Source organism: Corapipo altera, unplaced genomic scaffold (genome assembly GCF_003945725.1).
Source record: "Corapipo altera isolate COAL_440 unplaced genomic scaffold, ASM394572v1 180, whole genome shotgun sequence".
Lineage (NCBI taxonomy): Eukaryota > Metazoa > Chordata > Aves > Passeriformes > Pipridae > Corapipo > Corapipo altera.
The window spans coordinates 2,987,355-3,002,351 of record NW_020884915.1 but is presented as its reverse complement, the minus strand read 5'-3'; the positions used below and the strand labels follow the sequence as shown (position 1 = coordinate 3,002,351).

General features: G+C 40.7%; 1 protein-coding gene across 2 annotated transcripts in view; it reads right to left on the bottom strand.

Annotated features, from left to right (window-relative positions):
• ADAM12 (ADAM metallopeptidase domain 12) overlaps positions 1-14,997 on the bottom strand; it is a 182,842-nt gene that overhangs the window by 64,469 nt on the left and 103,376 nt on the right. For both annotated transcript variants that reach the window (XM_027655327.1, XM_027655326.1), the window contains exons 4-5: positions 14,242-14,320; positions 10,540-10,616 (exon numbers count right to left, since the gene is read on the bottom strand). In XM_027655327.1, the coding sequence (XP_027511128.1) occupies positions 10,540-10,616; positions 14,242-14,320 (156 nt within the window). The remainder of the gene's footprint in view (positions 1-10,539; positions 10,617-14,241; positions 14,321-14,997) is intronic.

The following is a 14,997-nucleotide window of genomic DNA, read 5'->3' as shown; positions in this document are numbered from 1 at the left end:
GCATTAGAAGGCATGCAGTAGGTTTGCAGACAGGGCTCAGGTAGAAATTACTAAGTAAGGAAGGAATTTAACATTCTGTGCCTGACCACATTCTGCCAACCACACAGGAGGGTCCTAAATAATTCCTACATGGAGTTGGACATCAGGTTTTGTTGGGTATCTGCATGACTACGGAAAAACATTCTTTTAAACCCATTTCTCTTTACTAAACTATGGATAAACGTTTGTGACGTAGTGTAAAAATTCATCAATTAGACACTACATTGGACGCTATACTTCATTATTAATTTCTTCCTGTCTTTAAATTATGAAGGTTTTGAACCCTTAATTTGAACCAGTAATTACAATGGACCTATCTGGAACTCCATAAAACTTTTAATTGGTCAAGGCATTCTTCCTCAGTTCCTGCTCTAAACTGCTCTATACCATCTATATGCTATTAAACAGCAACCTTTTTCAGCACAAAACTGGCTGCATTTTATTAGTGTGTCTTTTTAGAAGCGTCTGCCCTTTTTATTTCTGTCTGTGTGGCAACAAAGGTAAGATACTACAACCATTTTGAGACCAATACATGGCACTGTACAATTCTTCTGCAGAAAGCTAAAAAAAAAAAAAAAAGGTAAAAAAAGAGAAAGAAGAAGGACCCAAAAGCAGGTTAATGACAGCATAAAGACTCATTTAAATGTAAAAAGTAATATTATTGGGAAAAAGCTGCCTTAGCTATTCTAAGATATGATGAAGAAATTCAAAGTCTTTGGTCTCCTAACCAGCTAACTGCAATACTCATTCCAAGCTGCACAATCTTGCTACAGAACATCATTGACACCAGTTCAACCAAGCCAACAGACAAGCATTCCACTGTTACTAGAGCAGCTAAAAGTCCAAGAGAAAAAAGAAGACTGGAAAGCCATGATATTAAAGCCTGTACAACAGCATTTACTGATGTGAACTGAGGCTCAGGGGCCGATAATTCATTTCTAGCTTCCTTAGCACCCGTGGCAGATCAGGTAAGATATATTCCTCAGCCATCACACAGGAGGCTGTGGGTGATGGATCACAGCTGGAAAAGCAGGACTGATTTATCACAGGGCCTTTGCAGCTCCAGCCAGGATACAAAGAGCATCCGTGACATACGAGAGACCTCTGAGCAGGTCACCCCTGATTTGAGTAACCTTACACCCCACACTTCTAAATTATTATCAGACCTGCCTAGTTCCTTGGAGAATTTAGGAAACTAGGACAGCGTATTCCCTTTACTCCAGTAACCAGCAACTCTGTAATCAGCACAATCAAATAAGGATTGCTGTCTTTGCCTCGTGCAATTAATCATTTAATTTTGGAGGCAGCTGGAATGAGCATTGGAGGCAGGAGTCCATTAGTCACTGTTTGAAATAGGCCAGTCCTGTGCTGGCAACTCAAAACCAATACAAAACCATGAAGAGTTTTATTTTTAACATTAAACTTGTACTTCTCAGAACATTCCCTTTAAAAATTAGAGACTTAAATGATTTTCTTTAGTTATAAACACTCTAGGAAGGGAGAGACTCAGAAGTATTCTTTTACTGGGTAGAAATCTTTCCATCTTTTTTTCCCCTATTTTAAAGCCAGCATCTTGTTTTCAGGAGTTCATATCCAAAACATGCCACATCAATGCCAAGTCTCTGAAGTATCCCTTGAATATCCAACTACTGTCTAAAATAACTAAATAACCATTTATTTACCCCTCATTTTCTTTAGTTGAAGAAGATATGGACAAATGATCATATACCAGTGATTAATTTTGTTTTTTACTGAGCATATCAGACTCAGGGCTGTCTGACTTCCACCCCAAGCATGAGCCTTTAAGGACAGTTCCACCTTTGCATGTGGAGCACTCTCATGGTAAAGAAAATCTGCAGATTAGGCATAAAGGCAAACATACTTTTCATTTAAGGCACACTTATCCCTTGAGTGCTGCCTACAGGATATCAGCACTTGGCTTGTGACCATCTGTAATAAGATAATGAATATCAAATATGAATTTTCTTGGCCAGCTCTCTGGTTTTGACTAATTTTCTTTTCCTACAGTTGCATTTTCCCCCCACTGACCAGTGCCAAGTACAGCACCTTAAGAATGTAACTAGTCAAAAGCTATGGTTTCTTTCTTTCTTTGGTCTGAACCAAAAAAATCTACCAGTCATTCAGTACTAAGAATTTGATGCAAATAAAATAAATCCATAACTACTGTTTCCCTCCACTTTTGTCAGGTGTTTCAAAGAAGCCTCTGTTACTCTGTCACCAGTTCTGTGTCTCCCTCTTGACCAGAGTTCTCCCACTTACCTGAGTCATCCTATAGACCCCAAAGTACGAGATGGTACAATTTTTCTATTTTTCACTAAGTATTATTGCTAAATAATATAAGGTTTTCCAATGTGACAAATAGTCAGAATATTAAATTACAGATCCCCAACTAAAAATCACACAAGGAAGCCCAAAGGGACTTCAGCAACCCCCCTCAGTGAGAGCTCAAGAAGTGGATGGTCCAAAACACCAACTTCTACTGAAATCTGTGGGAGTTCTACTAGTACTTCTACTAGGTAAAAAAACCTACTAGAATTCCCAAGCTTATGAATACTTGGGGAAAAAAATGCAATATAAACTCTTCAATTTTTGGTCCCCAGGTGTCTAATTCATGCCATCTGAGTATTCCCCAATCCCAAAACAAACTAATGCTGGGAAGTCAGAAAGACCTTGCAAATGAGCTGAGCAGGAAAGAAAGGAGACAATCCAAACCCTATCTAACCCTATCACTCTGCCTTTTTCATCACTGGTAGCAGAGAGGGAGGAAAAAATCTCTATACCATGCAGCATGTCCAGACAGTGGTTCACAGGCTCCCAGCCAGCTGGAAGCAGCTCCAGTGTAGTCTTGAGCCTGAGTTAATTTTTTACTCTACCTCTCAACAGGGTTCGATTCCCGCTCAAGCCCGGGGGGTCAGCACCAAACCAACCCCACCCACATTGCTGATGGTCAGCTCTGGATGTGGACAACTTCCTTATATGGACACATGGGGAACGTGTCTATGAGATGGGAGAACTCTCTCCATCTCAAAGAAAAAGAAATTAAAACATAACTTATATAATTAATTTGCTATTAATTGCTATTTAACTTGCCAGGAGTCTCTCAATCAGGGTGAATGTAATTTTAATGGAATAATTTCACTATTTAAACTGTCAATAAAGTCAAATGTGATACTTTTTTTTTTCTCTTAAAGAGGAAAACCAAAACAAAAGCTACAGCAAGACCAGTTATATTTCATAAATCAACAGGCTTTAGGAAATCTCAAAATATAAATGGGATTTTTCTTTTCCAACTTGTCAGCAGAAGCAAAGGCCCTGCCAACATAAACCATCAACACATACTTGTCTGAGAAATTGTGATGCTGAAGTAAAACTTGGCTAAAACAGCATTATATGAGACTATTATATATTATTCTGCTGCACTATCCAGGGGAAGTTAAGTCAATCGATAAACCTGAGAGCCACAAATGCAATTAAACATTTGGTTTTAATGAAGCTCGCAGTTATACTCATTTCTAAACAATAATAATAAAAACCTCTATTACCACTGGAAGAGGAATGTTCTCAGCTTGCAAGGAATTAATTAGAGGGCTCTTGTGCTCACACACCACACACTCACAGACACAATGAAACCTTGCAGTGCTCATGTGCCACCTAAAAACCTGCAGGATCTTCATTTCACAATCAATGCCAGAGCTTCAAAAGGAAAGGGGCTGATCCCACAGCTGTGCCACGGATTCCAATGAGTTTTAGGTGGAGAGGTACCAAAATTGAAGCCTTGTGGCCCTGGAGTGCTGTTCTCACAATGCTCGTGGCGCAGCAATCCCTCCCTGCAGGGTTTCTCTGCAGGCAGCATATCAAGAGGGGATCCACGCAGTGAGAGGGCATTTTTGTTTATTTTTCTTCTACATTCTTCATTCTCAGGACTTTGTCTAACGAATTCCCAGGCAAGTAAGCAGGCAAACAAACAAAAGAGGGAGAAAAATGAAGTGGTGAACGAAAACTTCACTTTTAGGCTGTTTTAATAAGTTGCAGATGAATACGAGTGGGATAAATGAGCAAGATGATCTATTGACTGTTTTTCTAATAGGATAGCTGATATTTAGATATCTTCCAAATGGTTTGGTTATTCTTTAACTTTAAAGGACTGGGAAATACAGAGTCTAGAGGCAGAAATACTCCTGTCTCCATCACTGCCCTGGAAAGGCAAGTCATCTCTTCTGCATCAGTTCCTCACCTTTAAAAAGCGGTGAATTTTAGTAACCACGGACAGTAATTATCTATTGATGAAGAACACAACACAACAGACAAAAAACCCCCATTACCCTACTACACTGCACAGCCAGATTCCATTAAAATAACCTATCTGACCCAAAGCAACGAAGGGCAACATCTCAAAGGCAGGTGAAAGCAGTAGCATTCTTGTTTTTACATATTGCAGGAGTGGTGGTGGTGTTCTCACACAGACACATCATTACTCACACGGGAGTTTTTTTCCAGCCAATGTCTTTCATTAACCTGAAAATATATTCTCTAGCACAGTGTCTGAAACATGGTCATGGCCAGAGACTACTGTAGCAGACACTTAATCCTTTCTCAGTGCAAGACAGATCTGTGCAGAGTGAATGCAGATTGGTCTGCAACTCTGATGCCTGGAATTTAAGCAAGGAGCTACTTGAATGGAAGGTAATAAATGCAATCTCATGTCCAGCATTTGTGTTGCAAGAAACAATAGTTTTGTTGTCACAGAAAGTGTCATGTGTGGGTTCAGCTGGGAGGGTGACAAACCGGACTGAGGGAAGCAGAGAAAAATGAAGGAGGAAAGAGATGCTGGCATCAGTGTCAATTTAGTGAGCAGGTTTTATAGCACTGTGCAGGAAACAGTGTGGCAATAAAGGGTTGATTCAAAGTTGCACATCACATTAAGTGCCAGAATCAGACTGGGTGGAGAAGGGAAAGGTTCAAACAGCCAGGTAGGATCATCCCTCATGCCTGTCCTGGCAGGAGCAGTGATCCCTGTGCATGTGGGGGCAGACTGCACACAGTGGTCACAGGATAGACATACTGTTCATGTCAGATCCCAGAGGTGATTGTGATCCAAGAGCTGTTCACTCCTCCAGCAGACAGCACTCAGAAGCTATGAAACTCCAGAAAGTGAATGGATTTTAATGCTAAGCTCAAAATCCTCCAGTAGTCTCACGGTCAGATAAATTACAAACCACATGGGATGTTTATGTGAGCTAAAAGCTCTTCAGAAATTATGGAGGAAAAGCACACATCCAAACCAGTTCTTTTCTCAACTGTGATTTCCTCCTAACTTAACTTTTGGATGAAATCTCCCCTTCCATGGGGAAATCATGCTTGAGAAGTCATGAGGAATTTATACTTTTTTCTTTCCTCACTGGTTTCCTACTTCCATTTCTTTTTTAAATAGTTGATGTCTGGAGTGTCACATTTAAATCCCTTGTTCAGCTGACTGTGTCTGGGATACAGTGAATTCAGCCAGACCATTTGAAAAATGGATGGCTCTGGTATTGGCAGCCTCATGTACCATCACTGTGTAATTCCAGTGAAAAATCTATTCCCTTTAGTATTAGAATTTAGTATTCTGGGGGTTTATCCCATCCCTGCCACTGTGGACACAAGACTCTTGCAGCTGCTGATGAGGCTGGACAACGACTGAGTACTTTTTGAGTGTGTGAATGGGTTTATTATCTAGGAATTGGGTAACTCTGAGAGATTCTTAGGCTATTCGAACATGTTTTTGATATTTCAGAAGGAAAAGGCTTCCTGTAAGATTTGTGTTTTTAAACTACTGAGGCATTTCTGAGAGCTTGTCTCAAGCTCCCCCCCCCCCACCCTCCACAAGAGGTCACTGCAGATGCCTTTGTGGCTGCACATTCCTGTGCCAGGGTCCTGTGCCAGCCCCTGGACCACGGAGATTTGTGCTGCAGTTTTCTGTGTGTTTGCTGCATTCTGAACTGAGAAAGTAATAAGGGAAAAATCATTCGAGTCTAAACAAATTTATCGCAGAAGATGTGAGTGGTGGCCACAGGCCAGAATTATTTGCTAAAAACTTGAAGGGCCTCCAGGCTAGGTAAAGAGGAGGGCATTTGCTGGGGACGGGAAGGGAAGGACTTGACTTTGTGATACCTTCAACTTCCCACAAGCCTTGACAGTCTAATTGGCTTTCTTATCCAGATGGAGGCAGCAGAAATCCTGATTACCTATTGTTCCCATCCCCTGCATTCAGCATTTACTGTCTCCTCTCTGCCATTCAGCCCTTCCTTCTCGCGAGGAGCCAGCGGGATACAGATTATGGCATGATTATATTCTCTTCTAACCTGCATTTTAGGCAGCTATCAGTGTCAATCCAAGTATTTATGCCATTGTATTTCTGTGTGAAATTAGGAGCTTGAATGTTGTGTCTGTGAGGATGTAACAGAGCTGGAATACCTGTGTGTCTGTCTGTCAGAGAGTCAAGCCTACTCACTCATCTTTATCTCTCACCCCTCTATCTGCCTGATAAATGTAAACTAGTCAAAACTGCCTTAGTTTTCAGATTTCACACTTGATTCTTCCTCATCACAGAATAATCACATCATGTTTACAACCTAATAACACATCTCAGATGCTCAACCGTGTGGTTGCACTGTAAGGGAGACCTTGATGGTTGTAATAGGTCAGAGCTAAGTTCCTCCAGCTCAGCACCCCATCTCTGGCCTTGGCCAACAGCAGATATTCAGAGGTGAGATATAAGAACATAGCAGAGCTCCCCTTCCCAAATTGCCTCATCTTTTTCAAATATACTGATACTTTTTTCATTGACACCCACCTGTGACAGTGAGATCCAGAGCTTCATTATGTGGAGAATAAAAAAAAGTACTTTCCTTTGCTCTAAAGTTCCATTTGATGTCTCCTAATTTTGCGGTTATGAAAAATATTCAGTAATTGTCCCCTCTTCAGCATGACATTCATCCTGCCCCTTTTCTCTGTCATCTCCTTTCAAAAGTGACAAATCCTAGTCTATTTTCTGTCCTTGGATAAAAGCTGTTCCCTACCTTTGATCATAATTTTTGCCCTTCTCTGTACCTCTTCTGGATATAATACCTCTTCATTTTCTGAGGTGGGGATGGGGAGGGGAAAACAAGAACTGCATGCAGAATTCAAGACATGAGTACCCTATGGATTTATAAAGTGGTAATGAGGGGTCTTGTTTTATCTTCTATTTCTGTCTCAGTAATTCCTATGATCCTTTTTACTTCTTTGCCTACTGCTGAGCACTGAGGCGTCAGAGCACACTAAAGTGGGGAACCTTTTCTTTATGACTTGTTTCATGTCTTTTAATGAACTCTCCTAATCCAGAGGAAGAAGACACAGTTCCTACCTATTCACATCTGGAACAGTGCCCAAGGTGCCTGTCTAGTGGGAGTGGGGGGATATTAATGCTCTGAGATTTCAGGGAGATAACAGCCTGCACTTCCTTTCAATAGATGTTTTTCAGGCACCTAAACTCCAGCTCCACACCACAGCTGTGTGAGGTGGGTAAAATCATTAAATGGATTTCACAGATGGAGAAACTGAGACGGAGAGATTTGTCTGATTCATTTCGAAACTGTCACAAAGCCAGGAACAGAGCCTGAAAGTGAGACCAGCCTTTCCTTCCACCAGTTGCTCCAGGGACTGTCCTCACCTGGGGCTCCATGGTCACACAGTGTCTCATGTCCCTACTCCTGCACCTTGCAGTCTTTAGCAAGCCACGGAAAAACAAGAGTCCCTGCTCCAGTACATCATCCTATCCTATCCTATCCTATCCCATCCCATCCCATCCCATCCCATCCCATCCCATCCATAACTATTCTTTCAAGCTAGCAAAGTTGCCAGCAAAGTAAGCCACGATGTACTTTTGAACTGTCCTATTTCCCCTCATATTATTTCAGACTAGATCACGTGCAATAAATCAGAAAATCAAAGAATGGTTTGAGTTGGAAGGGACCTACAAAAGCCATTTAGTTGCAACCTCCCTGCTATGGACAGGGACATCTTCCACTGCATCTTTCTCCCCAAATTCTCGACGGATGCACTGCCACAATAGTTTTTTAGTGGCACAGGTGAACTGCAAGCCTGATTCTGGAAGGTGCTTAGTGCTCTCAGGACCTCAACCAAGCTACTTTGGGATCTCACACCACCCGGGCTTTTATTCCTGACTGGTTTTAATGAGAAGCCCTGGATGGTTCATGGAGCTGACAGTGCATTATGAAGCCTTTTAATAGACATCAAGGGCATGTAGTGATAGATCAAAGGACAAATGTAGTGAGAGGACAAGGAGAATGGCCTTAAGCTGAAGGAGGGAAGATTTAGCTGAGATTTTAGGAAGAAATTCTTTGTTTTAAGGGAGGTGAGGCCCTAGCACAGGTTGCCCAGAGAAGCTGTGGCTGCCTCATCCCTGGAAGTGTTCAAGGCCAGGGTGGACAGGGCTTGGAGCAACCTGGGATAGTGGAAGGGACACCTTATTTACCAACCTCAGCAGCAAATGCAGCAGCTAAATGGGCACAGACACTGAGGTGTATCCTCAGCTGATCTCCTGCTAGAACAAAACATGCATTGTAAAGGAAACTTCTGAAACTTTGTCTTGAAAAAGATGCTGTTCCATTTTTTTCCAGTGGAGAAGAAGCCTAATACTGTCAGCTTGCACTCTGGGGATTTGTCTGCAGTAGTGCCAGATGAGAGAAAAGTGTCACTGCCAGCATATGCTGCCTTGACATATCTGACTGCCTAAAACTGGGAAACAACTCTGTGAGCTCGACAATTGTAAAAAGAGCACATTAGAGAAGAAAGAAAATACTTCTAATGTGGAGGAGAGTATTTTCTCTTGAGAGTTATGAATTTTTCAGATAGCTCTGAAACAAAGACATCAGTGCAGACCTTGTCCCACATGGTGCAAGTTTTTCCCTGTGGACCTTACAGCACTCTGATCCCTTTGACTAAAATACTGAGAGTACTGCACTATATTTTCACATATAATTTAAAATTTTGCATATATTTTTACAATGAGAATGACAGGTGAACATTGACTGCCACGATCCGTGCAAGGGGTTAATTAGATAAACTTGTGGAAGGTGCTAGATATATAGTGAAGCACCCATAAAGCCCCTCTCTGTGTGGGAATGAGTCAAAGGAATCCCCATCCACTACAGCAAGTGGGTCATTCCCACAGGGAGAGGGGTCCTGGTAACCAACACTTTGCTCTCTCTGCTGCTCTCAGTCCCAGAGCTCCCTTATAAAAGCCTTGACAATACCACTATTGCACAAAATGCAAAATCAAGGGAAAAAGATTCCAGCTACTCATGCTGTTTGTAGATAAATTAAACATAGAAAAGGCTGAGACAGCTGGAAATCTGACAGGAAAACTGGGGTTTCCAGGGAGAACACTAGAGCCAATTTACAGTTAATTACTGTGATTTGGAACAGTTCTGTGAGTAAATACCAGTCTCTGATTGTCCAAGTAAGGAAGATAATTGTTTCCTGAACTGTGTCCATTGTGTACTTAAAACGTTGTCAGCCTATGCCTTTCCCAAACTAGGAAGAGGTTTGGTTTTTGGTGATGGGGATCTGCTACTCTTCTGACAACAAGCTAAAATCCTAATGCTGAGCATCATCATGAAGGCAATTTATTGAGCCACCTCTCCTAATGATGAGGCTGCTGGACATGCATGAGTTCACAGCTGCAAAGCATCCCTGACATTAATGGTGAGACAGTTTTTGGGGACAAGGAGGACTGGAAGGCCACCAGGCACTGCCAGCCCAAAAATGTGCCAAGCACCACATTGCTACAAAGGGCACAGAGAGGGATGTGCAGCAAGAGAAAAGGGATGGCTCTTGGAAAACCCCCCATCTATTTCTTTTCTTTTTCGTCTTCAGAGCAAGTAGAGGGAAAATGATTTGTAGAGATTGGGCTAACATTTGAAAAATGAGTAGAATCATGGAATCATTTATGTTGGAAAAGCCCTCTAAGACCACCAAGTCCTACCATTCCCCCAGCACTGCCAAGCCCTCCACTAACCCATGTCCCCAAGTGCCACATCCACATGTCCTTGAAATCCCTCCAGAAGGAGTAAATCCCTGCCTTGGGCAGCCTGTTCCAGTGTTTGACAACGTTTTCAGCAAAGAAATTTTCCCTGATGTCCAATCTAAACCTCTCAACACAACTTGAGGCTATTTCCTCTTGTCTTCTGACTTGTTACCAGAGAAAACAGACTGATTGACTGTCACCCTCCTGTCAGGGAGTTGCAGAGAGCAAGAAGGTCCCTCCTGAGTCTCTTTTCCTCCAGGCTGAGCCCCCACAGCTCCCTCAGCCATTCCTGGTCCTCCAGATCCTTCACCAATACTCATACATTAATTAAAGGGAAAAAAAAAAAAAAAGAAACCCTCAACATGTTACAGGGTGGTTTCTTAAGCAGAAATAGTGAAATATTGGCTCACCTGAGTCCAGAGCAGGTGCTGAGGCTGACGGAGGAGTCGGGGTCCCCTTGCACAGTGCCATGGTAATAGCAGTGACCCTGATGGCAAAAAACCAGAAAACATTTCAATAGTCATAAATGCTCTTTGCCCTCTATTTTTTTTATGTGTTTCCATCCCTTTTATTTCAAAGGGATTATCAGTTTCAGGTTGCAGCATTCAGGATCACACTGACAGTGCCTTCCATGTCCCACAAAATATTCACTGTGCTTAACAGGCCAAATGGTTCCTAAATGGAAACCTTGGGTTCTTTGTAAACCCTAAAAACCTACAGGTTTTTTGTTTTGCTTGAGTTTGGGGATTTTTAAGAGGGTCAGTGGTGTTTAATTTGTGTGACTGACCACCTTTTTCTGTGTTATTTTATTTAAAGCTACAATATGGAATATTTTATATAATTAATCAGATGTAAAAATCAGCTGCCACATTTCACTTCTTTCTATAGACCCTTATTTTTATTTAAAAGCATTTACACTTTTGTATCCACATAAGGGATAAATACGTATAAAGAAAAGTATAAAAAGACAATCCCAACCCCATTATTTGAAAAAAATCACAGAGCAAATGAAAGGGAAGGAAAACAGGCTGGAAAGGAAATCTTTTATTGAATTACCCAACCAAATAGCTGCATGTTATTAAGAACAACCAAGAATAAGAGGGTCTTCTATTTTGAGAGGCAACTGTCCAATTTAATTTTGTGGTTCGGTTATTGTATTTCTTTAATAATTCACTGCTTGCAAAAGGCACCCACAACAGAGATAGTTTCTGAGCACACACACATATCTGTCTGGAATCAAGGCTAATTTTATTGTTGACTAAAGGTTATATTACATTCCCAATTATGTGACTGGCTGGAAAGCAATGACTGTGTCCCGTTCAGCGTTTCTTTTCTCATGGCTCCTTTGAATGCCACCTGGAAACCGAAAACACTCTTTAAAAGGTTCCTCTCTTATTAGTGCAAAGGAAAGTTATCAGTCCTGCTTCAACCTGACAGCCATCTCACTGTGCCTTTTTATTACTTGGTCCATTCACATCCATCCAGCTGCATTAATTAACCTTTTCAGTCTGGGGCCGTGGTTTTCACTTACAAAGCCTTCTAAAGACCACCTTGATTTTGGTAAAGAAAGCAAAAGCCATAAAAATGCTGGGCAAGATGGAATGACTCAGATACGAATTTTCTGCAAATAAGGTTATACCAGGAAAAATGTTTGTTTAGGGGATCTTTATTTCTAGTATGAGCGACTGAACACGGCACAGCCACATTGGACTTGCTAAATACAAATCTCAATAGTTTTCTCAGTGAAAGAAGCAGCAGAAACAGGATAATAGTGTTTTACTCTTGGGTGTTTTTATCATCAGTCCTCATAAAGAGTCAGTAACATATTAGTAAGGATAAAGCCACAATGGAAGGGAAGGGAGTCACAGACTGATTTTTTTGGGGAGAATCACTTCAGTCACAATTGCTATGAAGGTTAAAGCTTTTAGTGTGAGTCCACTATTTCACTTTCTTTCAATATTATCAGTTACAGGTATCCAGTTGGTAAGACAGAAAAAATCAACGCCCTTTGCCTCAGCACTGACTCATATGGTCACCCTGAAACAGGCTAAACCCCAAAATAAATAGGTTTATTCTGTTGTTTAAAGTAAGCACAAGGCAGAGGTGCAGTTCAGAGCTCCTAAGGAAGCAATCTTTGGGTTTAGCATCACCAGGGCTGAACACAGTCCCCAGTGAGATGGGGAGGGTGAGCTGATATCTCTCTCCTCAAAGCTGCTGCTGCAGCCCAGCGTCTTTATCAAAGAGTCAGTTATGGCAAAGGTCCTGATTTCTTTTCCCCTCCACATACAACTTGTCATTTTATTAACTCTGAGCTCCTTGTTGTGGCCCATTTCACAGTCTCTCTGAGATCCACAAGCTATGTGATCCCGAAGTTCAATATCGAAAATGTAAACTTATCAGACCATGGCCTGCAGTGGGACTGGTAGAAAATTGATTTCTAGCTCAGTAACTCCACTGAATTGCAGGATTATTTTTTTCTTCCTATCAAATCTTTTTATTCCTGTAAACTAGTATATGAAATGGATGACCCTCTAAAAATAATTACCAAGGCTGATTTGTCAAACTTGAAACAGTACCTTGCCCTTGCTTGAGATCATTTAATAAATATCAACTTTTGATGAATTTTCAAGGGCTATAAATCATAAAAACAACCCAAACACTGACTTGTGTGCTAGAGAACCTCCCCAAATGACAGCCCCACAGACCTGACTTGCTTTGACCTCCAAACAGAATTTGACTAAGCAACTTTTCAATGGAAAATTGGATTTGGTTTCAACTCCAGGCTGTATTAATGTCCTCAGTGAAGAAAAGATATAAAAATAAAATCATAGAGACTTATCTTTTCTAAACCATATTGCAGCACTTAATGAAAAATGAGTTCAGTCATCTTTCTCAAAAAAATATCTTTCAGGCAGCAAAATGCTCTGTCATTATTAATCAGGACTAACTGCCACTATGCAAACAGATATTTTTTTAGTAAGGAAAACCTATCATGAGCTGTACACATATTCCTGTTAATGCTGGTAAATCTCTAAAAGACTTGTGTGCTTCATTTATTTCCTTTTACTTCCTTCAGGAGTCTCTACAGCCTTCCTGTTTCTAAAACAAATGACTATTTTCTACCAATCTGATTTTGAAGAAGATACGAGCATCCAGCAGAATGAAAGTACTGAAAGCTTTCAAAATGATTGCTTTACTTGGGAGGTCTGGAGCTATAATGAAGATGCTTTTTCAGAAGTAAGATGTTATGCATAGAAATAATTCCTTTCACTGATACCAGCAAAGCCCATTATGGATGGGAACATAAAGCACAATGCTCTGCTGACAGAGTCAATAAATAAATACTATAACATAAAAAAATATTTTAGAGGACTTAGGCAGATAAAAGATTAGCTTTGTAATTAAAATAGCTTGTTGTATTATTTCTTATTAAGTTGTTCATGCTGTCAGAGGACAAAAACATTACTTCCTTAAAGGGTTTATGATTTATATAAAGGAGGTTTGAACTATTTCTTTTAAAAGACCATGTTTATATCTTTTTTATATATGTATGTAAATACACACATATATTTATATTATTATATTATTATATATTATTTACACACACGCACATATGTGTACATAATTATACACATACATACATATGTGTGTATAAATCATGGTGTGGTTTAAGAAAATAAACCCGACCAAACAACCCCTTTCCCAAATCCCAGCCGTGGCTTCCCCAGTGAGGAGAGACACTCAGGCCTTCAAACCTCTGACCTGAGCCACTACAGAAATCAGATACTTAGGGTTATTTTACCAACAGAACCAGGGCTTTCATCCATAATTTATCAACAATGGCTGCAATAACTATCAAATATAGGTATATTTCCAGGAAGCTGGACAAATCTTACAAATTTTAAAAGTCAACTGGTGAAAACCCCCACATCTTTCTTTCGAAGCCTCTCTAAAAATTCATTGTAGGATCACAGCAGGTAAAATGATACTGAAGGCAAAAATAGAAAAGAGATGACACATCGAGCTGTTTCATTCCAGGGCTCGGATCCTGACAGGGAGCACTTTGGATTTTAATGACGAAGCCTCGTCTGCCCCTGGAACACCAACCTTACCGTGTGATTGCGCGTGAGAACCACGTCAGTGCCGTCCTGCAAATAATGGGTCTCTGTGAAGCTGCTGCTCAACAGGCCCCTGGAAAAAAAACAGAGCACATGGAATATTAAGGCCACATCCCCTTGACTCTGTACTTTAGAGGTTCTGTTTGAGACAGAGATCAAAGCCAGGCATTAAGGACACGATGAGTGCCAGAATAAGGGAAAATAGAACGCCAAATATTGAAGCTGCAGGACACGAGCACTTCCTGGGGTAATTGTGAAAGGGCTACAAGTTTCCAGAGTTTTCTCTTCCAAATGAGGGCTGTATGCCAGTACATTTCAGTATTAAATCTTCCATGAAATTTTCGACACATTTTAGAGTAAATAGGAAATGTGGGCATTTGGACTGTTGTTAAGTGATGGTGGTTTGCTGAAAAGGAAAATGTTTTGCCTGTGTTCCTTATTTTACAATGTAATCTGTTGTATTCATCAGCAAGTGACCACCCAAAAAAATACTTTAAAAAGTGTTTCTCAGAAAGGCTACTAAGGTGCTACAGTCTACACCTTTTTTTTCTTCTCAGGAGCATACAAAAAAGTTCCAGCTAATGGACTGAAATAAAAATAAACTAATAAAAAGAAGCCCAAAGAGCAAGGCTCTTGGTGAACGAAACAAACTTCTTCCACTGACACGCAAGGGAAAACACTTCATGAACATCACAGGAGTCAGAGCACTGGATTTATCCTGATCATCTGAAAAGGATATTCATGAATGGA